Source organism: Antedon bifida, chromosome 10 (assembly GCF_963402885.1).
Source record: "Antedon bifida chromosome 10, ecAntBifi1.1, whole genome shotgun sequence".
In the NCBI taxonomy this organism is placed as follows: Eukaryota; Metazoa; Echinodermata; class Crinoidea; order Comatulida; family Antedonidae; genus Antedon; species Antedon bifida.
The window spans coordinates 16,547,161-16,574,612 of NC_136235.1; the positions used below are offsets into that span (position 1 = coordinate 16,547,161).

At 32.4% G+C, this 27,452-nt stretch overlaps 1 protein-coding gene across 4 annotated transcripts in view; it reads right to left on the bottom strand.

Annotated features, from left to right (window-relative positions):
• LOC144854847 (peroxidasin homolog) overlaps positions 1–25,903 on the bottom strand; it is a 52,073-nt gene extending 26,170 nt beyond the window's left edge. For all 4 annotated transcript variants that reach the window (XR_013614706.1, XR_013614708.1, XM_078712839.1 and 1 more), the window contains exon 1: positions 25,545–25,903. Coding sequence is in view for 2 of the 4 variants with exons in the window: in XM_078712839.1 (XP_078568965.1) it covers positions 25,545–25,705 (161 nt within the window). In the remaining 2 variants the exon portion in view is untranslated. The remainder of the gene's footprint in view (positions 1–25,544) is intronic.
• Positions 25,904–27,452: the final 1,549 nt, after the last annotated feature.

Consider the following 27,452-nt stretch of genomic DNA (forward strand, 5'->3'; position numbering starts at 1 on the left):
AACCTTACACCAGTAGTCATGTACGTGGGTCTGTTTCTGATGCACAGCGGCAAATAAGCAGTTTTATTTTGAATGTTGGTCGATCCAGGTAAGCTGGCACAAAATAGACCACCTAATTTTTGTGCTTACAGTATGTTGGTTATAGGTAACCTAGGCACAAAATAGACAACGTAATCTAGGCACAAAATAGACAACGTAATTTTGTGCCTATGCCGGTCTATCCAGGTAAGCTAGGCACAAAATAGACCACCTAATTTTTGGCCACAGATCTTTAGGCTGCTGATATAAAAACAGCATTTAAGAAACAAAAGCACTATAGTACTGTAGAGAAACAAAATGGGTCCACGAATGCCTTCAGTAGAAGAGGAAAAAGAAACATGATCACAGATAGTTTACTGTCAAACAGCAAAGCACTTTGAAAACAGCATCCAACATTGGAGTGGCTTCAAAGATCAGATCAATGTTTCTGAAACCTTGGACAGTCAATTAAATAGCTAATTAATTTATTTGCCCTAATCATTGTATCCCAAAACCACAAAACAAATAAACAACAAGATACATAGGTCACACTTGGGGTACTGTTGCTAGGCAACCCGCATAGTGGTAGCCCACAGTTCCTGACTCACTTCTGCCACCTGTTGTGTGAGATACCTTACAATATGAGATTACTGAGTTATTGCTAAGGATACAGGAATTTATTTCAACTAACAACATTGGCAGATACCTGTATATTGTAGCTACCAAAGACAATGGAATAAAAACAAGTAACTAGTCATAAAACTTGTATCAATAAATCATGATTGAAATATTGATTCATATGTATAGTTCAGTGGCCATATTCAACATTCACACTAGGCTAATGGAAATACAGTGACTCACAGTCACAGGTTTTTATATCGATTGGTGGAGTTCAATCAATGAATATCTCTATCAAATTCTAAGAATCTAGGTATACATTGCACCAAATTCAATACTTTATTACACATGAGAAATCCCAAGTGGTCTTGGTTGAGAGATGAACCCTGGTTACTGGCCACACTGCTTGGTGGTTATGATGCTCGGCTACCAATCCAAGGGTCCTGGGTTCAAATCCTGTCATATGTCAGGAGTTTGTCTAATGACAGAACAACTCCACTCCCAAAGACTTGTAATTAAAGACTTTGTAGAGCATCTTGTATACGAACAGGATTGCCATCTTTAAGGATAGTGAATGAATGAATACTACTGTATAATCATAATACCCTCCATGTTATTATTACTGAGAATTGTTTGTTATTAATTTCAATTACAGTAAGTCACAAAATACTTTTAACAAAAATACCACAAAATATGTGCTTGTCTATAAGAATAGAGGCAATATTAACAAGGATTAGAAAGTGTCAATCAACAACGTCAATCATCTATAGTATCTCATCTCCTTCAATCAACAAATCCAAAATTCTTTTCAACTATTATGAATCTTAATTATCCTTTACACACTAGGAACAGCAGATTATCATTGAATTATTTACCTTCATCATACAATATCTTACAGTTTAGTATTTACTATCAGGTAAATTGTTCACCCTTTGACAGACAGGCATTGATGTATTCTCACTCAGTAAAGTTGGGTTGAATAGAAAACCCTAAACTGCTGATTTAAACAAACAAAGATCAGATGATATAAAGTAAGAAAATACACTTGATAAATAACCCATAGCCAGCAAAGTATTTAAATAGGTAATGACAACTAGCATCTTTGACCAATTATATTAATTTTTTTGTTTTACATAACCTTAATAAACTATTTTTGCATTGAATGCTATACAGTTACTAATATTCCATATATATCCTACTAAATATAATGCTATGAAAATTTTCTGCCATAAAGACTTTCAAACACACAATAGATGTGATTGTTTTGTTGTACATTTATACTCTTTGAAAAAAAAAATCCTGAAATATTATTCTTTAGAACAAATGGTATGATATTGTATTCCATACAACATCATGGTATGGGTACCTACATATTCTGATTTCAGCCCAATCTCACTCCTATATTTATTTATTATTGGTGACTAAATAAATATTATTATCATTATCTAATCAGCCTATAGCAATCTTTATCAATTAAGGATATTACCCTGTAGCAGATAAAGGTAGAAACTATGGAAGGCCATCATCACCAAAAGTGAGACAAACAACAAACATTTACAAATGAACAGGATTTGGAAGATTGTTTGGGTACACATTGTTCTTTGTTGTGAAGCTATGTTGTCTGATACCGAACGTTGTTTGTGTTGAAGTACAGTACACCATTTATTTGCAAAATGTATAGTATATTCTCCTATGTTTGCCTAAGAAAAAGAAGGTAACTTAACTTAATGTTTGTCCATTGTAATTTTCAAAATGTGGGTTTGCCTATGAATGGTAGGAATACTGTCATGTTTAGTTAAAAACTTTTAGTCTGTACAAATCATTTTTTTTTTCACATTCCAGTTCCAAACCAAGTTTAGCCATTAAAAACTGTATGATATACTGAACATAAAATGTCAATAAATAGTTTGAAACATTATTATTGCTGACTACACATCAGAATATGTCTAAACTACCAAATTCTAGTAGAGGAATTTCAATCAAGAATATCCCAAAGGAAAAAAATTGAAATGAAATTCCATCCTACAATATATTTTCTTGAAATTTAACCTCATAGAGAATCATAAACGTCAGGTGAACAAATCTATTAGCGTCCAGAGAGAACATTAAACTATTGGGTTTCATGGCTTTTTTGTCAAAGGTTGTAAAAGGTTGTTTTCCCAGTCAACACTAATATTATTTTGAACATAATTAACTTGGTCACATGATATATACTTTCTGTGTGAACCTGCTTCAATGTGATATGTAAATTTAATATGCATATTAGCAACCAACAACTTGTTAGTTCTGCCTCCTAAATTGCACCCATATGTTTTACCAAAATAAAATACAGTTATAAGGAAATGCAAATGGGTATTTGCAAATTGTTTATCCAATTTGACATACAACCAGCCTTTAAAATATTTGGACATTTGAAGTACAAATTGAGATCGCGATTGTGCAATACAGTAAAAATTATTCCACGTAAAACCAGTTTAAAATGGTTTTGCCAATCAAGACCGGAATGAAGTTCCCATTTCTATGCCAAGAAAATACTGTTTTCAAAAATAAGGTTTAAAACTCTTTCCTTTGTAAAGTGCACTTAAAATTTAGTGAGTAATAAGTACAGATTAACATGTGGTTTATAAAGGAGACATCTATCTTTTTAATAAATTTGCCTTAGTGGTTTTACATCCTTGGTTGACTGGTCACGGTATTTACTTAACAATCTATGTTTTCAATTCTTTTATTGTCTGTATAATATATTGAATTTAATAGTTGACGCCTGTGTGAAACAGAATCCAGAGATACGTTGGTGTTTATTGTAATATGTCTCACCTTGGAAATAAGTGTTCAGAGTATATAATTCTATCTCAAGTACCCTATAATATTCATTGTTGTTACAACAAGAAAGAAGAGAAGAACCAATAAGAAAGAAGGAGAGGAACAAGAAAGAAGGGGGACACAAGTAGGAGAGAAACAAGAAAGAAGGGAACCAACAAGAAAGAAGGGGAAAACAAGAAGGAGAGCAACAGGAAAGAAGGGAACCAACAAGAAAGAAGGAGGAGACAAGGAGAGTAACAAGAAGGAGAGTAACAACAAGGAAAAAGGGAAACAACAAGAAAGAAGGAAACCAACAAGAATGGAACCAAAAAGAAAGAAGGAGAGCAACAAGAAGGGAAACAATATTAACAAGAAGGGAACCAACAAGAAAGAAAGCAACAAGGAAGAAGGAAACCAACAAGAAAGAAGGGAACCAACAAGAAAGAAGGGAACAAACAAAAAAGAAGGGAGCAACAATGAAGAAGGAAACCAACAAGAAAGAAGGGAACCAACAAGAAAGAAGGAGGAGACAAGGAGAGTAACAAGAAGGAGAGAAACAAGGAAAAAGGGAAACAACAAGAAAGAAGGAAACCAACAAGAATGGAACCAAAAAGAAAGAAGGAGAGCAACAAGAAGGGAACCAATATTAACAAGAAAGAAGGGAACCAACAAGAAAGAAAGCAACAAGGAAGAAGGAAACCAACAAGAAAGACGGGAACCAACAAGAAAGAAGTAAAGCAACAGGAAAGAAGGGAGCAACAATGAAGAAGGAAAGCAACAAGAAAGAAGGGAACCAACAAGAAAGAAAGCAACAAGGAAGAAGGAAACCAACAAGAAAGACGGGAACCAACAAGAAAGAAGTAAAGCAACAGGAAAGAAGGGAGCAACAATGAAGAAGGAAAGCAACAAGAAATCTAAGGGAACCAAATAAGAAATACGTAGAGAAACAAGGAGAGCAACAAGAAAGAAGGGAATCAACAAGAAAGGAAAAACAACAAGGAAAAGGGAAAGCAACAAGAAATCTAAGGGAACTAACAAGAAACAGGAAGAGAACCAACAAGAGAGAAGGAAAGCAACAAGAAAGAAGGGAGCAACAAGAAAGAAGGAAAGCAACAAGAAATATAAGGGAACCAACAAGAAGTAGAAAAACAAGACGGATAGAAACAAGAAAGAAGGGAAACAACAAGAAAGAAGGGGAAAACAAGAAAGAAGGGGAAAACAAGAAGGAGAGCAACAGGAAAGAAGGAAACCAACAAGAAAGAAGGAGGAAACAAGGAGAGTAACAAGACGGAGAGAAACAAGGAAAAGGGAACCAACAAGAAAGAAGGAAACCAACAAGAATAGAACCAAAAAGAAAGAAGAGAAACAAGGGGAAAAAAGCAGTAACAAGAAATAACAGACTTTTTTACACTGTAATGAATAGATGTCTTGGTAGAAGACATTTTTTAGATTAGGTACTTTCAGATGTCTGCTGAATACTTTTTAGTCGTGTGGACGCGACTCTATAGTTCACTATGTCGGTCGGTCTGGTATCACTATGCGTTTTAGCACGTGACTTATGGCTGTTGGCCTTGTTTTCATTGGGAGTCCTGAATTTGTCCTCATTGTCGAGCCAACCACCTCTTGAGAACTGTGTGGACAAAACTTTAAAAAGCAATACAAGAACCACTAACCTTTACTTCTTTTAGTTTATAAATACACATGCAACAACACTTGAACTTCTCAACCACCTAGTTTATGTATTAGAATCTAAATATTTATACCTGAATAAGTCATAAAAATAATTATTTAATCTATGTGACTTCCAACTAATGTTTTAATGGATATTCAATATGAATATTTTAATGAACTCTTACCTACTCTATATAAACAAAGATCGGTTCAAATAAAGGGCTGATCTTCAATACAAAAAAAGGATTAACATTTATGTGCAAAATGGATCAATAAAATATTATAATATTAATGGTCTTATTATTAAAAGTCTTATTATAGATTAGCTAATACAAATGTCTCTAAACGCTTAAACAAAAAAAATAATAATAAGTCCTTTATTGAAATATCCTAAAATAAACTATGAAATCAAAGATAATGCAGAAAAACCAATTGGCTGACAAAAATAAAGAAAAGTAAAGGGGAAAACCAAATAAAATTGAATAACCATATGAATGTGCATATAATTTAATTGGATTAAAATGTTTGATTTTTTTTTATTGTTTATTTTAATTTAATCAATTTCTTACTTTCTTGTTCTTTGTTCCCACCAGGTATTAGAAATTATTTCATCTACTGTACTTCCATTATCATGCTTTGTTAAATCACCCTGACAGGTGTAAACTCAATTAAATAATGTTTTTAAATGTATTCATAAATCAAATTTAAGTGTGTTGATAATACAGCTTTAACAACCAGTTTGTAAAATTAATAGCTGTTTGTTACATTGCCATCTGATGATGTCATCTACCACACTTTTTTGTTTACAAGCACATTGATTGTTTTTGTTTCCTGGGGTACAATACTTGAAACTATTTCTCCAGCAGGTCTGATAGATTTACCTGTTTCGGCCACTTATATTCAGTAAATGGAACCACTGTATACACTACACATTCAACTCTTTGTCAGAAATTGATGAGGCCATAAGACATGGGGTAAATAAATTACCAGTTTTAAGTGAATGGGGACTTGGGATATACATAAATTTACTTTGTCATTGTCTGTCAGCTACCTAGTTAACTTTAGTGACACTAAAACAACTGTAGTCTGTAAACCACTGTTCATAAAGAAAGGTATCAAATCATACCACGTTCTGAGAACAATGGTTACATGTTAACAGGAAAGTGCTAGAGAGATTTGTATAATTATTTATATCATGTGCTTTTTTACAGTAACATTGTCTCAAAGTGCAGTGGACTAGATGCTACCAATCAACAACCTTTATCTTTGTTAAAATGTTCCTTCATGTCACCAAATAGCGCTCATTTGTCATCTACAATGGCAAGGATTAAGATAGACCAGTACACCAGAGTAACCATCCAAAAGATGCAGTGGGTTCTTTAATCTGCATTAAAGCAAGATCTGTACAGTTTTAAGTCATTTATCTAAAAAGACTTTTACCACCATAAATACATTGTATGCCTTAACCCTTTGGCCACCACTCAACAGTGTCGCCAATATCATTGGTCAAGATGCTTCCAGAGAATTACCCGTTTACTATGCATTGGCTACAGCACTGTACTATAATTGTGTAATAGAAAACCATTTTAATTTAATTTATAAATGAATGTAAAATAACTTACCTGGTAGAACAGAAGTAAACCACATCAGATTAGAAATATTAAATACAATCAGCAACAACAGGTAGATATGAAAGATAAAATATAATGACAACATTTAGAATTTTTAATTTTCTTAATGTATCATGAGACAACTGACAGATTAGAGGTCCATTTTGGTCACTGCCTTGCATCAACTCATGGCTCTCTATTCCTCAATGCATATATTTTATTCCCATTTCCTTCTCTTTCAAGTGCCAAGTTTTTTTGTAGGTTGAAAGTTATAAAAATACAAAAATTACTGTTTTTGTACACAACATTAGACTTCAAATAGTTTTGTCTACAATGAAGTTTCATAATCCTTTCTATGGTACAGAAGGGGGAAATGGCTATTCTTGGTTATATAAAGCATGAAATAGACTTGTTATCTTCAATTCATTAATAAACTTAAGCACAATTTTATAACAAATTCTACTTCACATGCTTAACTAATATCCTGCATTCTATCACATAGTAATCTTGTATTGGGCCTAGAGTATAGTAAATTGTCTCAAAACGAAAACAGATCCCATTCATTCAAACTTCCTGGACACCTACAGTTTGCATTTCCAAATATGCCTGACAACTCAACCAAAATACTTTAACAACAATTTCAAAACAATCAAGAATATAAAATATAAGGATATGCTCAACGATAAAGAAACACTAAATTAATTACAATATTATTGAATATTTTTAGTTGGTATAACATTGATAAAAGTGTTTGATCAAGTAAGAATAGTATATTGTAGAGTCCTGACGTGGTTGAATAACGAAAAATCAAGTGGCGTTAAAAGTTTATCCGAGCTTAGTAACTCTTAACGAATAACTGTTTGAGATCAACAGTAGATGGACAATGTTTTTCTATGCTACATTTAACACAATTTCCTATACATCTTTATATACACAATTTGTGTTAACAAGTCTTTTATATTGAAGAAATGAAGTGCACTTTGTATGCAAAAGGAAACAATGTTTAAAACCCACTACATTTCTACTGTAGGCTAAACTTCTAACTTTTTCATTTCAACAACTATAGTTCCAAAAGGACTGATGGTCTAGATACATTTTTGATATTAGTCTAAAGATAAAGGATTGACTAGTACAGTTTGAAAGATAAGGTTACTGTGTTATGATGAATAATGCAAATTCTACAAAATATGGGCCATGGACATTGAATATCAAGAATAACACATTATTTTGGATGATGATTTTAATTTCTCATTAATTTTAACCTTCAAAATTCAATTACTTTCTATTGGATCATTGTACAAGTTTAAAAGAAACTTTTAATAATTGCATGACACAACATTGATGTTAACTAAAACTTTTAAGCTCTGTCTACACTATCAAACTATCAAACAAAAAAAGTGTGATGTGCCCAAATATGGTAGTGATATGCCCAAATATGGTAGTTATATGACATCATCATGTCCATATATGGGCTTTACAGAAAAATAAATTATCTTTACATATGAACCAAAATGAACCAAGTACATTTGTTTATTATTTCATAACAAGTAAAAAACTGGGAGAATATAAAATCAGAAGAAAAATAATAAAAATCAGATTTATTAGGAGGGTTGTGGTGGGTCACTATATACATATAGTTCATCTACCTTACACACTAAAGCTGAAAGATACAACCTTTTAACCTTTTCAAAATTGACAAGCTACTTCCGCTCATCTATTTTCATTGGGATTAGAATAAGATTTGATAAACAAGAATCTATTCAATACAGGAACCATTAGAACTCAACAATACCATCAGAACGGGTACAAAGGAAGCCCGATTCCGCCACTTATCTTTAAGCATAGACTTATTTTGATAATTAAGATCAGTTCAAGATGGAAATTACTTAGAAATGAAGTCCAGCTGGCGTCTGCTACACCTAGCTACATATTGACAGTCTTTCTTCTTCTAGACTATGTTGCTCGTAAATACAAAACTTACATTTATGTTGTACTGTATTCAGATTCTTACATTACTTTACATTACATTGCTTCATTTCAATTTCACTTTTATAATCAATTGAAGTTATCTAACTAAACTTGATTCTGTACTATGCAATTCCCTAATACGCATAATCATAAATCAAAATTGGTATTTTGTCATACTGCTGTACACCCACCACCCACTAATATAAAAAGTAACATTAATTCATTAAGTTCATTTATAGCCTTTCCTGATGTAACAAACTAACTATACAATGTCATTTTTACGGACAGCTGCATCCACATGTTGTTTATACATGCTGATCTTCCACTGGTTGGGGTTAGTAGGTTAGCAGTAGTTTAGGCTAGCAGATGAGTTGCCCTCCCTTGTTATATTGTAATTAGTGCCTTGTCAGGCTTCATTAGTTAACCCACCTTGACAATAACCAAGTAATAACCTCGACTTTCAGTGCATCAAGTTGTCCTTAAAATAATGGTATGTAGAATTTACAAATTAAACAGAAATTGTGTTAATTAAATTGACTGTCTATATATGTACAATTTAAAGAATTGAAAAAATGAAAATTTTGATTCTAATCACCAAAACCACCTAAAAATACTACAAACAAAATGCAAAAGGTACTATAGTAGTCTATGCAAAAATAGTGTGGTAAAAATATAAAGAATAAAAGTATTTCAAATGGACAGCTCAAGGTCTAGAGTACAATAGCACTAAATTGAACTAAAATACAGAGTCCGTTTTTATACAAATTATAATACCTAAATGTTAATCCAACCTTGTGAAAAGTTCATTGTCAACACCTCATGTCTAAATAAAGGTATTTATTATCATCCAAGATTAACTGGAAACTGAGGAAATTCGGATCAGGAACTATGGGCCCTCTATGGACACATGGCGGCCAGCAGTGCAGTGCCTACCAAATCAATGCATCGAGAAACGATCCCCTAATCATTTTCTACAAAATCCCTGCACGCAATTGCAAAGAATTCTCCCTCCCTGATTTGATCACTCTTTTCTTGATTGGAAAGTAAACACAACAATGTACCGTAACCCTTTCAACAATCATCATAACCTATCTTGTAGTTTAGAAAGCATAATGCAAGGTCATATCAGGGAGATGTAAAATACATCTCCCTGCTTTATACAGACTATGGAGAATGTGAATATACAGTAAAGTACTCTTCAAGATTTACTATAAAACCAAATAAAAGAAGCTAATTACGTGCAATAAATAACGCAAGGTTAAACAATAATACAGTATTCATTGATGTTTAGCTCTTAATTATCATTATAAAGACACGAAACAAGCCTAAAATAAAGTTTACTTCACAAAAGAGAGAAAATCTACATCATTCTCATTGAATTCCATGAACGTAATAAAAGCTTGTGAATATACAGAATATGTCATACAGTACTGTACAGTACAGTGTTTAACATTCCCTTGAAAAGTTCAGACACATCAAACCAATAATATAGTATAGTACAGTATTGTTGAATATCATGACCTAAAAATGAACAAACCTGTCCAGTTAATAGCCAAGTATCTTCCCAGGGTTGTCTCAATAGGCATGCTAATACAATACACACTAAAGTTACAAATAAATCACCCTAGAGGACCAAATATAAAGTCATCTGGAGCATATCTTGTTACAAATTCTATAATTATTCAACAAGTAACAATTTCCATTGATATATTTTAAATAGGATCAAATTTCTGTATTTGGTTAAACACACCTGATATCAACACCTGATATGCTATAATTGAATAGATCACCTAAAATTATATATTTGGTTAACACCTTTATTTCCAATATGAAATGATGATATCGTGGATAATCTTTATAAATAATTTTGCCTTAGTAATATATACATTTTATTATTGCAAGGAAAGCTGAAACATAAGTTTATAAGTGTCAGTTTTATTGAAGTCACAAATTATATCATGAACGTCTTAGCTAAATCATCAATACTGATACTGATTAAATATACAAAGTAATATCAAGTCAACCCTTTATAAAATCTGATTAATTAAATTATGAGTTTAAAAATATGAAAACATAGTATTACTACAGTATTTAGTGTGTGCTTGGAAGAGGGGGGTGGGGGGCAGTGGGCAGCTGGCCCAGGCCACCTCAATTTTGCAAATTTTAATGCAAAAGATATGATATGACATCAAATTAAACTAAGCCCTTCATTTCACCATTTTTAGGCCTTGGGCCTCTATTTCAAAATCCTAGATTCGCCACTGGGGATGGTGGAGACATTCTCATACCACTACTACCTGCTTACAAGTAAACAATAGAATATGCCTGTACTTTGTTTATACACGTATGTATAACTGTACTTTACTTCACTCAACAGAAAATTATTTAGATTCAAAAGGTTCATACCCGTGATCAAAAAACTTAACTGAGAGGCACCTTCTTTTGTCCGAACTGCCAAACAAAATCTGTTAAATTATTTGAAAATGATTTAAGTATTTAATACTCAGAATATTGCTTTGTTAGAAAACAGACGGTATTCTAATAAACAAGAGAAAAAAACCTGACTTTTGGCCTAAACACACTGGTTTTCTACCTGAGATCATTGTTGGAAAACCATATAAAGAACGTAATTATGAAGTGTTCCTGTTTATGACATTTTGAAATCACCACACACCAACTAACGGATGTGAATAGCAGATGTGAGCACAAGGTAGGATGTCATGTTCAACAACATCTATCCTACAAATGGTTCTGTGGTCTTGACAAAATTTCTAGAGCCTACAGTATTTATTGTATTATACATGAATATTTATGAGTGGAATGGAGAGAATATTTTCATGAAAGCTGGACTGATCTATTGAATGAGGCTGAGCCAGGTTTAATAATACTGTAATTGAATTATTTATGTTCAACAGTATAATGCACCTACCATTGAAAGGTGTGCGTCTTAAGCACAGTACGACTTACAACAGCGCTCGGAATATTAGCATGGTGTATAGCTAGAGTACACTATAGGTTCTAGGTTTTTCCAAACATGCGGCAGATGGATACATACTTTATTAATGAATAATAACGATAGTAAAAAGACTGATCACACAAGCACTTTCCGTCAATATAACTTGGTTGGATATGATTCGGATCAGCCTAAGTGTGCACAGAATGGAGTTAAATCTAGTGCATAAAAACACATACAGTAGTGTATTATGTTGTACCAGAAACTAGGCCTGTGTCATAAAATTCAATTGCTTATCAGTTGATTTGCAATAAAACATTAATGATGATGATTATATTAATGTAGCACATGCTATAGGATAAGCAGTTCACTATACATCAATCTACCACTGCATTGGTCCCCTGATAAAATTATCATCATTAGCAAAGATTTCTCAAATTTCTTTCCAGCACCCTTGGGGTTCACAGCCATGATTGATCTTATCATTTTATTGCTGTATGTTTATCTAGTAAATTATGACCACATTTTAAAAGCAAATGAGCTAATGTTAAAAATACAAAATTTATGATGAGTTTGAAGTACAGTATGTTATAGGTTTTAACTTGTATGCTTTTTCATAAATTTGGGATTTTGCAATGGAAACATGCCATATGAGAAAGGATGCTGTTGTTTTGTAGTGGACAGCCTGAGGTAAACAGAACCCCTCACTCATCAACTACTACCTTACAACATTGGAACTACTGTATGTTCAATGAATAAGGACATACTGTACATATTTTCCTTACCCCACATTGTTAACACATACTGTAGGCCTACATGAGCGATATCCTATCATAGCGACAATAAACATCCTGCAGCAGTATTGCATCTTTTGACATCAATCTTTGTCCCTACTGTAGATGCTATGGTATGGGGCTGTTGCAGTCAGCAGACACGATACTACAGGATGTTTATTATCGCTAGACATGATACAGTACAAGTATTGGTTGTCCCTCATTCATGTCAGAACCAATTCAGTAGAGTCATCTAAAGAGACTATGAGGTTATAAGTTAAGGTTATAAGGTTACAAGATACTGTTCCTTTATTATATGATCTTGAACTTAAAATTTAAGGAGGTTCATAAAATGCACACAGAGTGGTGATCCATTTCCCATGGTGTATTTAAATATATACATGTCAAAGTGAGCAAAAAGTCAGACATTTTTACCATTACTTTCTTCTATATAGCTCAAAATGCTTTGATATAATTTTAGGCATTGGGAAATTAATTTTATTCTTGTTTGTTTTCTGATATTATTAGTTTTCATTTCAACTTCCCTTGTTTGAAGAAAGTTATCAGTCAAAATTCTATAACTAAGGACGCTTTAGCTCTGGAGAAGCAATGACAGTTTAGAGTGATATTTCCTATGTTTTTGTTTAGCTTATACTGATGACCTAAATTAGGTTAAAGGAAAATCTTAGAAGCACTTCCTATTAATAAAGATAAAGATAATATTTGGCAGCTCAATATTTGGTCAGTTATTTTAGTACAGTGCTGTGAAATATTCAGTCGAATATAATTTTGACAGAATACCTTTTCAATATTTGCTTCCGCTTACCAAAAATAACTAAAGCAAGGAAACCACAGTACAATCAACTCATCAGAAAAAGGCATTCCAAAAAGACACAAACAAGTATTCTGTATTCTGAAGATTGGGTCTCCAGAAAATCAATCAGTTGAAGTACAGTAAATGTTTTGGTTCGAGTTGACTGTATAGGGCTGTCTTTTTAGTAAGTGGCTATTATAGTATACAACATATATTGCACCCTCCATTCATTTTGAAGAAAAGCATCCCCTTAATAGGGGTGTCTGTCCCCTGTACTTTTGTTTCAAATGTTTTCTCATATTCGGATGGTCTCATTTAAGCCTCAACATGTTCTCTTTTTGTTCAATATAAAAATCTCAGACCGGAAGTTTTTATAAAGAGTGTGTTTGTATTAAAAAAGTGCATCACCAACCCATAAGCTAATAATTAATAATATATGGTAAATCCATGGGAAAAAAAACTTATTAACTTTGTTTAACTTTAACTAACAAAACATTAAACCCTGCAGTCAACTATCATAACTGAACACCCTTTGGCTGGCAGCTTAAAATGTCAAATTTTCGTTTTCAGAATGTACAGACTTTAATCTAAATCTATTCTCTATATCCTATCACAGCTAATTTCAGCTATATACAGTATTATACCTCAAAGCAGCATATAAATGCATAGCCAAAGCCATAATAAGTGTTTCTTAGATACAATTGTTTATATTAAAACTGATTGTATTATTAAAGTTTTTACAGTTTATGTGATCTACAAAATGTTATAAATATGTTATAATGGGTGGTATTCCTTCTTGATGCCATAACCCCCAATGAACATTCATAATTTGATTTGTTTTGGAATTCTATAAGTTCTGACAAAATGTCAAATTCAATTTTATATTTCAAATAATAAATGCAAAAATGCATTGATGGTAATGGTTACACTGGATGATACAGAATACACGACAAGGCAGGTGGCACACAATGAAAAATGTTACAGACAGGATGCTATACTTTTACTTTGTATACATGAAAACATGTTACTGTTACTGTTACAATGTCTCGAAAGTTGTGTTGGGTTGCTCGCACTTGGGGGCAGGGTTCATGGAATGTACCATTGTCTGTTTAATAAATTATTTATGTATTCAATTTTTAGCGCTTTTCTAGGCGAAAAGTAAGCCAATGCCAGTTGATCCAGGCAAGAGGCATGAAATAGACTACTATATAAGAATACAGTACATTCATGTTTTTTGGAATAATTTTTAATAAATAAAAATATAGTTCAATCATACAGTAGTAAAGCCTACCATACAGTAGTAAGTACAGCATCACAGCATAGGTTATGTCCTGTGCATACAGTAGATAATCTCCATGTCTGCACTAAATATTAATCCATTGACTACTATATCTAATCCATTGACTAAATCCCCTGTCATTTATTATCTTTAGAAGAAAAGACAGTGACAGACTTTTATTATTGATCATGGCCACTTCCAAATAATTAGGTCAAACTGCATTCCATACCTTCAACCATAAGATGAGTGCATGGAGGTATACAACCTTGTACCTATTATCAAAGTGTCAGTCCAATGGAGGCATAATGGAATAATCAAAAGATCCACAAAATAATACCAAAACAATGGATATAACTGAATTCTCGAGTTGTCTTTCTGCAATGCAACCACGTAAATATAAAAGTGAAAGAATATTTTTTGAAAGGCAAATCTACTGAAGTAATTTCAAATACAAAAAAAAAACACAAAATAAAGACTAAAATCACAAAGTTTCTCAAAAATATGTTAAATAGTAAAGGTAAAGGTATTTATATTTGTCCTCAAGCTTAACTGGAAACTGAGGAAATTCGGATTAGGCCCTCCACGGACCCACGGCAGCCAGCAGTGCAGCGCCTACCAGATCAGCACACCGGGAGACGATCCCCTACTCTTTTCGAATAGTGTACCAAGTTCTTTAACGTGCACTGTTAAGTACACGGGACCAACGGCTTTACATCCCATCCGAAGGATGAGGCAATGAGAGTAAAGCATCTTGCCTAAGGATGCAATTAGTATGGTACAGATAACCTCGAACCCATGCCTATCACATGCTAGTCCGATATTACCATTACACCATCACTCTCCAGTATATACAGCACCCGCCGCGATTTCTAGACGGTCTCCCATCCAGAACGCAACCGGGCCCAACGTTGCTTAACTTCGGTGATCTGACGAGAACCGGTGTTTCAACGCAGTATGGCCGTAGTGTTAAAGTTATGAGTTTACAGCAGCTATTTTTTCCTTGTTTCGTGCTGTTCCTTTTTATGGCAGTTATATTCAAGAGAATGGAAGCATTAGGAAACAGTTAACATGCAGTAGCTTATAGTTTACTACGGCTGAAAAAATGGGTTTTTTTTTAATCAATTAATGTTTGTTTAGTTTGGAGTTGGGTACTACTTATTTTACACAAGTTCATTTTTGTTGGCTCTGGTTGAGGGATAAAATTGCTAACACAATATATGCAACAAATCCTAGATAAAGTATATTTATTGATGCTAAACATGACAGCACAGTATCTCTTGTGTGTTTCTCTTTGAGCATCTCTATTGTACTGCTTACAATCAATGTCAAGCTATTGGCCAAAACATAAATTGGTAAGGGATTGTAAACTTATTTCTTGCATATTGTTAGCTTTCACATGACGTTGTCAATTTCTTTTTAAGAACTTTCTTTTTACTAATACTATAACATACTTTATGCAGTGAGTATTACGATGCTTATTTACCAAATAGATGGAAATAATATGTAGAACTCCTCCATTAGACAACCCTTTTCAGTGGACACTCACTAGTTCTGGTGGTAGAACTTCTCGGATAAGGACTATAAACCATAGGTCCAGTGTACACATCTGGCTCATGTGCACTTTAAAGAACCGTACATCTCTCGGGACGAGTAGGGGGTTACCCCGGTGTACACACAGCCACTGTCACTCATCAAGAGGGCCCCTTCATTGTCAGCATACGCTGTTTTCACCCTCTATAAATAAGGTGTAATTAAAATAAAATAAGGGACACTTTCATGCGACATGAATGAGGGGCAATATATATTGTATGGCCAATACCTGTTCAGGAGATTACTAAGTAGAGCCACTGTTAAGGGGACACCTTCTTGGTTCCTGGAGGTGTCCCCTTAACAGTGGCTCTACTGTAGTAATAGTAATAGAATACGAAATGATAGTATTAGTAAATAGGAATATCAAGAGGATGTTTTCATACAAATAATACTAGACAAATGTTATACATGTAACAGTTCGTAATACAATATTATTATGCAATGTAAATAATTCTATCTTGTCTATAAGAAAAAATTGTGAAATAGTTTATTCTTTCTCTTTTGATGTTTCTTTTTGTTTGTGTTTAAATGTTTTATATATGAAATCTAAACTTAGTATCTACTTGAGAATTAACATTACATTAAGTATATACTTAAAATCAACATGTTGTTTTAAGAAGCAGGTGAGGGGCATACATATCTGTTGCCAACACATTAGCAAATGTCATCCCTTGATAATATTATATTTAAATTAATTTCCTTGCCAGTATCAGCATTTAAAACTTAGCATGAACTTAATGTTGGCAAACTGCTTTACTGTACAGTGTATGACTAAATGAGACATTTAAAAAAAGCATTATACTATTTATACTTTTTAACACTTTCCAAAATATACATTATGTTATTAACATTTTGTCACGACCAACCAATGATTTTGGTTTCAATTTAAATCATGAATACGACATTCTAGATTTAGGAATATCTGTGGTGTTCCTCTGAGAGGACTTTAGTCATACTAATACTACATACTTCTGAATGGAGTGGCAACATATTGCTAGTTCTGACCTAGACTTTTGATCCTATCTACATCCTCCCAACTGAATTTAGTTGATAACATTAAATATTTACATATTACTGCAGACAGTACTGTATCTTATCTAGCAACCTAGTACAACTTTAATGAATTAACAATTGATATGCAAATAATACAATGAATCTAAATCAGGGCTTGTTTTGCTGCATAAAGTTTTGCACTGAATAATTAAGAAAACTTATATTTCTGCGAAAAATTTGTGCTCTCAAAAAACTTTTGAAATCAGTGGGTGGTCATCGCCGAAAACATTCAATGCGCTCAAGCATTCAAATGTTGAAGATGCTACAGTAGTTGACTTAAGGTCAATGGCAGTCAATCAAATACTCTATTATTTTACGTTTCAGACGAAAGTTGCACAGCGATAACCAGTAAAATGGCGTTCTAACACCCAATCAATTTGGTGTCTTGAACTGTCATTTTCAGGCTAAAATAAACATTAAAACACCTCAAAACTATATCTACAACATTTGTACAAAACATGTATAAAATTAATTTAGTTAGTAGGAGTTTAAAATATATCTGGCTGTTGTTGCTAAGCAATTTCATATCTTCTAAGTAGGAGGTCATATTGGGTCAATGTGGGGTCACATGTGTTTTGCATAAACCTCCCTCCACATTTGTTAATAATTGTTCAGAATAAAAAAAGGACAGAAAAAGATTTAGTAGTGACTTAATATCATTATTAATCAATTATAAAATGAGTCTTTTGTTGATTCTCATATTTCAACTTTTGAACTGGCTACATATGGGACCCATATGTACTCCCAGATTTAATCAAATTAACTTGGACTTTTAAAACTATAACTTGGTAACAATCACATATAAACTTTGATACAGTAAATTAAGCAGCATTTCTAAAGGAGGATAATCTAAACATGTAGTTGGTAAATTAAGAAATGACTGTACATTAGTTTTCCTAAGTATTTTGTTTATGTTATTGTCCCAATCAAGATACAGTACTCACAACATCATGTTTCACAGGCCTACTTTATTTTCTTTGCTTTACTATTATTACTATATGTACTATGTACCGTACAATATATTTACTAATGATAGTAGGACTTTGGGATATAATCAAATATGCTGCTATACAGTGGACAGTCATACCAGGGAGATGTAATAATACAGTATCTGGCCATTAAAAGCTGACCTGGAGAGGATAATGTAAAATACAGTAGGCCTTCTCAGAAGTAAACATCTATCTTGTTACCTTGACATTAGAATGCCATGTTTGCTTTTGGCTTTTGAGGTAAACTCATTAAACTACTAATTATAAATACTTAAATAGTTATCAGCATGGTGCAAAGGGAAGGGTTAAATCCATCGCAGTTCCAAGAAGTTTATATATAAGAAAAATGTAACCTACATTATTCCTCTTGGTAAATTAATAAACGGGGGATAATAAACAGACATGGGATAATATACTGTATAAATCAGGGAAGCGCTAACAATAACATTATATTATCAAGTCTAACAAAAATACATCAAAAAGATTTTAACTCAAATGGAGAGGGGGCTACTTAAACACTACTAAATAAAGGACCAAAGTAAACACAATCATTTTCCCAAATTGGAACATCTTTACGTTTTTTTATTAGTTTATTTTAATCAGGCCTACACCTACGTCAGGCCCCCTACAGTAGGTGTGGGTGTCTGTATTTAGACTGAACACATTGTGTTTGAGTTGGTCTAAATAGTATTGGTCATTCAGTAACAAGGTATGTAGGTTCCAATTACTGTACCTGTAAGTTAACTCTACTCAAGTCTTGTTTTGAAAGCCAAAACATCAATAAACTAAGAACTACCTTTAAGTTAATAACCTTCTTTTGGAATTTCACTAGGTATGACTATCCACAGGTCTTCACCTGTGAACTATGAACTATACTGTACAGGTAAATTATCTTTAATTAGAGGCTTAAGAAGTAACCATTTGGCAAATACTGTACATTAGAATAACTGATGTTAATAACATTAATAAATGTTCTTACATTTACTGTATGACATTTTTGGAAGATTTTTTTTGTTTTCTTTCTAGATATTATTGTTTCTGTTTTATAATTTGTGTATGAGATGAGCATCATAATTTCCACTTGTGGATAAATAACGTTATCTTATCTTATACAAATCATCCTGGTAACAATCCATATTTATTACTGTACAAGAACAAATAATTTCCCAGACTCAGATGCTCTTACTGTTGTTTGTAAGTCAGTTTCATTCAGTTTTATCAGGTATAAAACTGAATGACAAACCCTTAAAAACATAAAACAAACCAACAAATGCTGTAATTTAAATATCAAAATGTGTATAAATTAAACGAATACAATTTTAAATATTGAATCATTATTGCTTGCCTCACTATTTTCAGAGATGGCATTATATTATTAAACTTAGACTAACACAGAAAACAATTTCGACAAACCGTTTGATATGGTATCATATGCAATTTTTTTAATCAAAACTTTAAAAGATTTAGTAATGTGTATTCATTTTATTAATATATTTATCACTTTGTATTATTTAATGATCTACTATGGTACAAAACATCTCAAAATTGTAAAAACAATTTTGACAATAAAGTAGACTTTTATCTTGTTCTTGTATTTTATAGTACTGTAGACACTCTGGTTAAACTGAGTTTCTGTATTTGTTCAATTCAATGGATATTATTGTACGTTCAACAGCAGAGTCAGTAATAAAGCTCTGTCTACACTTTCAAACTTTATGTGACAAAAAAGTGTGATGTGCCCAAATACGGTAGTAGTGATATGCCCAAATATGGTAGCAATATGACATCATCATGTCCATATATGGGCACATCACATAAAGTTTATAGTGTAGACAGAGCTTAATACTGCCAAGGCCAAATCCCTACCATTGATGCAACAAATAAAACCAAACAAAAAAGATTGAGCTTACAAGGTTTGTCATCATATAAACAAAAAACATTAGTACTTTAGAAGGATATCAATAATGTATGTTCAAAACACAATGAATACAAACTTCTTTATTCAAAGAGGTTATCAATATCACCGAGAGAAACACTAGGAATATTGTTCTAGTTTAAATATACTATTGAACTGTAACTGATAGTGGGCCCTTTATAATACTGGTTAATACCTTCATAACAACAAGAGTCGTCTAGTGTTATAATCATTGTTATAATTGATACAATGTCTGAGTGTACCATATCATCAAATACGTGCCGCATCACTTAATAATTGTTTCAGGTTCAGTTTAGAGTTCAGATTACATGCGCATGGGTTCTAACAGAAAGTTAACTGTATTGTTGTTTTTTGAACTTCTCATCTAATTTAGGAAAGCTATATACAGGGTATACTAAAAAAACAAACAAAAAATTGCACATTATTTGTTATTATTTATACTGGGAAATAATTTAATGTAAACACTCTGGAAAAATGTGTGCCTAACATATTCTAATGAAATTAATTTTAAATCTGTGCACAAGTAAGTCTTACTTATGAGATTAATATCGCAGCACAAATTGAAAAAGTTGTTGACTTAATGCATAACATCACCTAGAGTAGGAAACTCTCCTCAGTAAACCATAACAAACACTCTCAATATTGAAACACAGCCAATATTCAAACTCATAAATTAAACATATCTATCTTAAATATATAGGAAAACATGAAAATAAATATTTTTAATTTTGATTATACAGTATAAAATAAAAATAGAAACAAATTGAAAGTTCAAATAAAGTTTTGTTTACACTTTTAAAAATGAAAGAAAAAAAACCTGATGATAACTGCATAACACTGAAGAACATTCGTTTATCTGAAAACAATATTTTTTATCAATCGCCTTTTTGCTAAGTTTGTAAAAATCAATACAAAAATTAACATACCCAAAAAATCAGGTGGTCAAATGTTCAAGACACTACAGAAGTTGACTTAAGTTCAATGGCGGTCAATCAAGAAGCGTTATTTTTAGAACGCAATCTAACTGGTTATTTTTAATTTGGCCTGTTTCTGCTGCCAAGAAACTGGGGGTAGTTATTTATTGGTTATCAATTTATTTTTGCAGTATAAACAGGCCCTAAGAAACAAACATGTTTGTGACACAATTACCTTAATCCTAAACAGGATTATTAATTTGTAACTGACAAGGTGTGGACAACCACTGTTAAATTCACTCAAATCAAATGCTATCTTTTAAATGGGCATAATATATAAATGTTTAACTTTACAACACAATCAATCAAAGTAGGACAAACAATTTAACAAGAACTTCAGTTTCTCCAGATTTTTTTTCTAAATTTACTTTGAAACTCACTGAAGCGTATGATTTGATTTGGTAACTACTAGCAACAGGAAAAAGTCCCAGCTTGAATGTGACAGCTGACATGGTCAATTATGACTCAATCGCAATTATATACAATTGTAAAACGAGTCACTAAAGCATTGCGCGGAACGGGTACGGTCAGTAGTGAAATCAAAATATTATATTTGATAATGTGACCTTTATTTCAGTTAAATGTAATATAAAAATAAGTCACTTCAAATTATAAATCTACCTATGTGGGTAAGTATATTAATATAATTATATAGTTAATTGTTAATTATTGTTCTTTATTAAAGAAAATGTGTGACTTAAGATCAATGAACTTATATAGCCAAATGAGTCACTTACAGTAATTAGGAATGTATCTTTACTGCTGTCTACTGTGTGACTTCTGCAAACAATCATTTACTTTCACTAAACTTGTTTATTTAACTCATAGCAGACAATTATTACATTTCTTTAGTTCAAATGCAAAATTATTAATTCATTTGACAATTCTTGATATTATTAGATAAGAATAAAATTAAATGCACATGGATATTCTGTAGACTTGGTACACTTGATTTAATATCTGCTAACGTTACAAATGTTTACTATAATACTATGACTTTCGATTTATAGAAGGCTCATGTTGTACAGTACAACTTTCTCAAAAAGTAAAATATCCCTACCAATTGTTAATCAAATTATAAATGTTTTTTTTAGAAAGATGCGCCCTCTACAAAAGATGAGTTTGACCGGTACAGTATAACATATTAAAACAATTATAGATATTATTCTGCATCATTAGGTCATGATTGAGGTCATCATATACCCAATGAAGCAAGGGGTTACTTTATGAGTGTCCTGTGGTGATATCCCAAATACAGTATGGTAGTGATATGAAGTCATCATGTTCATAATGGGCACATCACATTCTTTTGTCACATAAAGTTTGATAGTGTAGACAGAGCTTTAGTCTCTTCTAAAAACTCACTTTTTCAGATTTTTCTTTTTGACAGTGCTGTGAGCAATGATCATTGTTATCATTATTCACTGATTGACTATATAGCAAATAATCTGAATAAGTGTAAGCAATACTGTTAATACTGTACAGTTCAATAGGACACCTTGAAAAGGGAAATCTCATTTCATTATGATAGTAATAAGGGGTCATATGTACTATAACCCATCCCAGTATAGGCTGGCTGATGATCATCCCATGGTGATAATGCTGCTAAGCCTCACTAATCCCTCTGTTCACAATTCATTTACGTTTAGGATGTTACAGTAGCTTACAAGTTATAGTCTTCTTTATCCATATGGAAATAAGGATGTTCTTTAATTATTTGTAAAGATGTACAACTTTATAGGAATCCTCATAAATTGCTCAATATGGCTTAATCAGTAATAAAGATACATATGTTTCTAAAAGTTTTAAACCTTGCCTCACAGCCTGTTGCCTCCCACACATCATGACAACAGTCTACAGTAGGTGTGTTTATCAAAAATACATTTTCTTTGTTACGCCTCTGTATCATTTAAATCATAACAAAATAAAATATCTCTCAGACAAATCAAAGTGAAAGACAATTGAAACACACACGGATTACTACATAAAACCTAAGAATTTTATTATAAATTTTGCTCTAAGATATCAAAATTGTCTGAAAATTTGCCAAGATAATGACAAAGATTAAAAAAATAACTTCAAATACATACATTAGACATGATATGAAACTAGCAAATCAAAACAAAAGGTTTTTTAAAAAACTTTTTACTTACAGACTGATCGTATTGTCTGGCACTCTAGGAATTGTCTTATAGCTTGAATATACGCATCGAACTGATCTATTCATACAAATACATTGATACGGACATTCCTTCGCAAAGGACACTCCAGCTATTGTAATGAAGAAAATAAGGAAGAGCCGAGTTCGCATGCTGTAGACTGCTTGACAGTGTTTTGCTATCTGCTAATACTCTGAAAACAGCCTAGCTATAATCAACAATGAACTTATCAGATCCAGTAGTAACAGACCTGCCCTGCTGACAAGTAACGGGTGAACTAAACTCCTTTATTAGGCAGCAGGCAAATTATCCTCAACTAACGATAATTTCCACTCCTTCCGTAGGTCGGTTCGTCATTGGAAACTGATAATTAAAAACTATCACAAGCCAAAGGCTCACACTTAAATACTCAAGCGAGTTCTTAATTCACATTAACTTGGGACCTAATTCTTAAAACTGAATTAAATTATTGCTATGGTAACCAACATATAACAATGAGAATGCTATCAACAAGTTACAACATTTATATTCCCAATAGCGTATTAACCTACGACCTTATCAACTATGGAAATGAAACATAGCAAAAAGCTATACTTAGATACTAATTATATAGCCATGGGAAATGAAGGAAATTATTGCTGATAATCAATTATGTTTTACATTTTAAAGCTGATGAAATATATCAAAACAAAGTTATTTAAAAATATATTCTTTTTTTAAAAACAGTACATTATATCTAAAAATAGAATTCAAAATAACTAACTTTAATTTGTATTTTGTGCTTTTCATTACAATAAAAAATAAGTTGAGTATCATCTGTTTACAGTGTAATATGTACTTCTTAATGCCAACACGTTTTACCACCAAAAAATTATACTTTAAAAAAATTGATATACCAAGTGAGTTGATCTTATACTATTACTACATATTTAGTTGTTTCAATGGGTAATACTTTGCTATGATTTTTCTAGGTTTACGGTTGTTTGCAGATTTTAGCAATACTCTGATCATGTCACTTCTTATACTCAGCTGACATACACAGATATAATAAAAATCAATATATTGAATCCATAATAATGAGGGTTTTACCGGTAAGCATACAGTAAACTGTGTTATTACTATAAGTTAGACATGAGCCCAAACTCTTACTGTACTTCATCATAAACCCAATTAGATACACATAAATATAAGTTTACATCGAAAGTAAAAAATAGATGTTTGGGTTTTGTCATACATTTTTCTAATCACGCCACTTACATTTATATTTTTTGGGCAATAAAGTACAGAGTAGTTATTACTTTCACAAACAGTATATTGCAATTTACCTTGAACTGAAACTAGATCACAGAACAATCTAAAACATCAAAACAAAAAGTGTGAAGGGAAGTGAACAGCAAGGTCAAAATCCAACCATTATCTTTACATTAAAAGCCAATGACATTTTCAATGGACTGTTTTAATCACTTTTTTCAAGATTTTATCAGTCACTTTGAACTATAATCAATTAAGGTATAATATTACAGAAAACAATGATAACAAAACACTTGGCGTTAAAACATCACACTTTTCTTATGATACTATAAGATAGGATTTCTAGTTATTGTTTCATGTGTGTCTGAATGTTAACAATAGTGTATCATACTTGAGACAAAGTACAATACCAACCAATGTGTTGTAGTGTTTGAACATATAACACAGTAAACAAAGATGTATTTGACTAATAACATTCAAGCATTTTGAGTTCACAATAAAGTTCATAAAATTTCGACCAGGGAATTCAGAAATGAAAATGAATGTTAAATTGAAAGATAAGTTTTAATTATTTCTTTTTTAAACTAGCAGATACTGTATAACCATGGACTTATAAAGTCCATGGTTATAAGAAGATGAATAATTTCAGAATGAAAATATATTATATATAAAATTACTATAATATTATTATAACCTATAAGAATTATTATTATATTAGCACATTTTTTTAAATTAGGAAGTAATTACAAAGTTATAGAAATACAAATGACATTCAATGTTAAAATAGTTATATACTTTAAAATGTAATGATTTTATTTAGACTTTGGAATTACATTGTTTTCCCCAATACAACAGTATAAATTTACTTTACCAACAGAGTTCATATGAGGTAAATGACTATCTGTTATTTTCTATTTCAATATTTACATTTTATCAACACCAACAAAGTTGCTGTCTGGAAAAGAAAGCTGTGCTGTGCAGTATAAATGTATTCTAAGAATGTGCTTACTTCGTTGTAAATAATAGTACATCAACTGACATGTATAATAAAGTAAACAAAGCTTGATAATTAAACATAATACTCACAGAATGGTAGTTGAAGACGAAACCTGGGGAATCAGTCTGAGGTCCAGATGCATACACCGAACCGTGGTCCGAAAGCACAGACAACGGCTTGGGCATATTACGCCTAGACATACACTTGGGAAAACAGCACCAACAAACAAAACTAAGAGCTTAAAATCCATAACTTCGGCTTCTTTTACTTCCACTAACCAGCCACACAGTCGTGTCTACCAGGTAGTTGAAGATTGCATAAATGACAGTAATCGGAAAATCGGTTAGAACTTAAGAGAGAGGGGTAGGCTGGTAGTCACAAAACCCAAGACTCCCACACAGATCGTACGCGCCGCTGAAGCTCCAAACTGGTGGTGTGGTGGTCTCTGGTGGTAGTCGTCTGACAGCACAATCGTAAATAAACTACTTTTGTTACATAGAGGGCGTTCTGAGCAAAGTTCGTACTTAACGCAGAAAGTTTTAAAACGAAGCTATCTCAACGTGACATACTAATAATATATTGCAATTTTTCAGAAATACGATTATTTTTTTATTTATTTGTTGTTAAATGTCGATTCACTAAGATATCACCTATCATTCGTGAATTTCAAAACGTTACAACAGGTTCTTAAAATTGAGGGGGCGCTAAACATAAAATTTAAGAGATCGAATACAGGTGGCGAAGCTACAGGGAAAAAAAAGATGTTATGGTGTGCTCTCCTGGACCCTGCCTCAGCACTAAGACCCTGCCACAGCCCTTGGGTCATTTCTAAGACATCACCAGATGAATTGATGTTGCTGCCTCATGATGTGTGTGGAAAGGGGGACGTATAATTCTGTGAACCCCAAACACAGTAGCTCGCATAGCTTTAACACTTTATGGCGTTCAAACCGGGTAATGCTGTTTTTGTATCATATATAGCTTGGGTTCGAATTCGAATCTCTACGGGTTTTTTGTAAATAGAATATTGTTTTGTTTTATTTTGAAAGAGAGATATTTAGAGGGTTAAGTTAAATAAGGAAATAGGTAAGACTGTCATAAATTTGCATAGGCCTACATTATCACTATCTATTTACAGTTATCGCTATCCAATTATAGGGGATGCCTCTTGACACCGTAGTCATTTTGCCACCCGCGGCCGGGTTGCCGCCTTCTGTCACATCAAAAGTGAATAATTTAACCTCATTTGGCATTTTGACAAATTCTGACTTTTTTAACACATTTTCTTGAAAGATGTTTCACACATTTATTACATAATTTTTGGGCCCACAGCATTTAATCATTAAATAAAGGAAGTACTTTTTTAACGGAAAAGATAAAACAACACAAGAAAGAAGATGCCAAAGTGCAAAAATTATTAAAGCTATGTCTACACTATCAAACTTTATGTTACAAAAAAAATGTGATGTGCTCATATATGGACATGATGATGTCATATCTCTGCCATATTTGAGCATATCACTACCATATTTTGGCACATCACACGTTGTTTGTCAAACTAGTTTGATAGTGTAGACAGAGCTTAACGCATTGCAATGGATAAGTATAGCACGTAATTATTACTGCTCTATTCACAATTTTCTAGCGACTTGTGTATTAGCACAGCGCATTGAGATGACATTGTTTGTGGAATGCGCTAATACATTAAAGCTCAGGTACAGGCATGAATTGTACATAAATCAAATATTTGTAACAGAAATCAAGATGAAAAAACATGAATTTTCCTTAATATGGTCAAATACAAAATTTGGCAAAATTCTTCCATAAAAACCAGGAAGACTTTTTTTCAGTAGTTAGGTAGTTAACCTAATGTAATAACATGTCTGGTGACTCCATAGAAGGTGAAAAAAGATGGTGGATATACGGTGGATAATTTTTGCTATAGCATGAAAATAAAAATCTGAAGTTGAATAAAAATACCAGAAATGTAATATTCA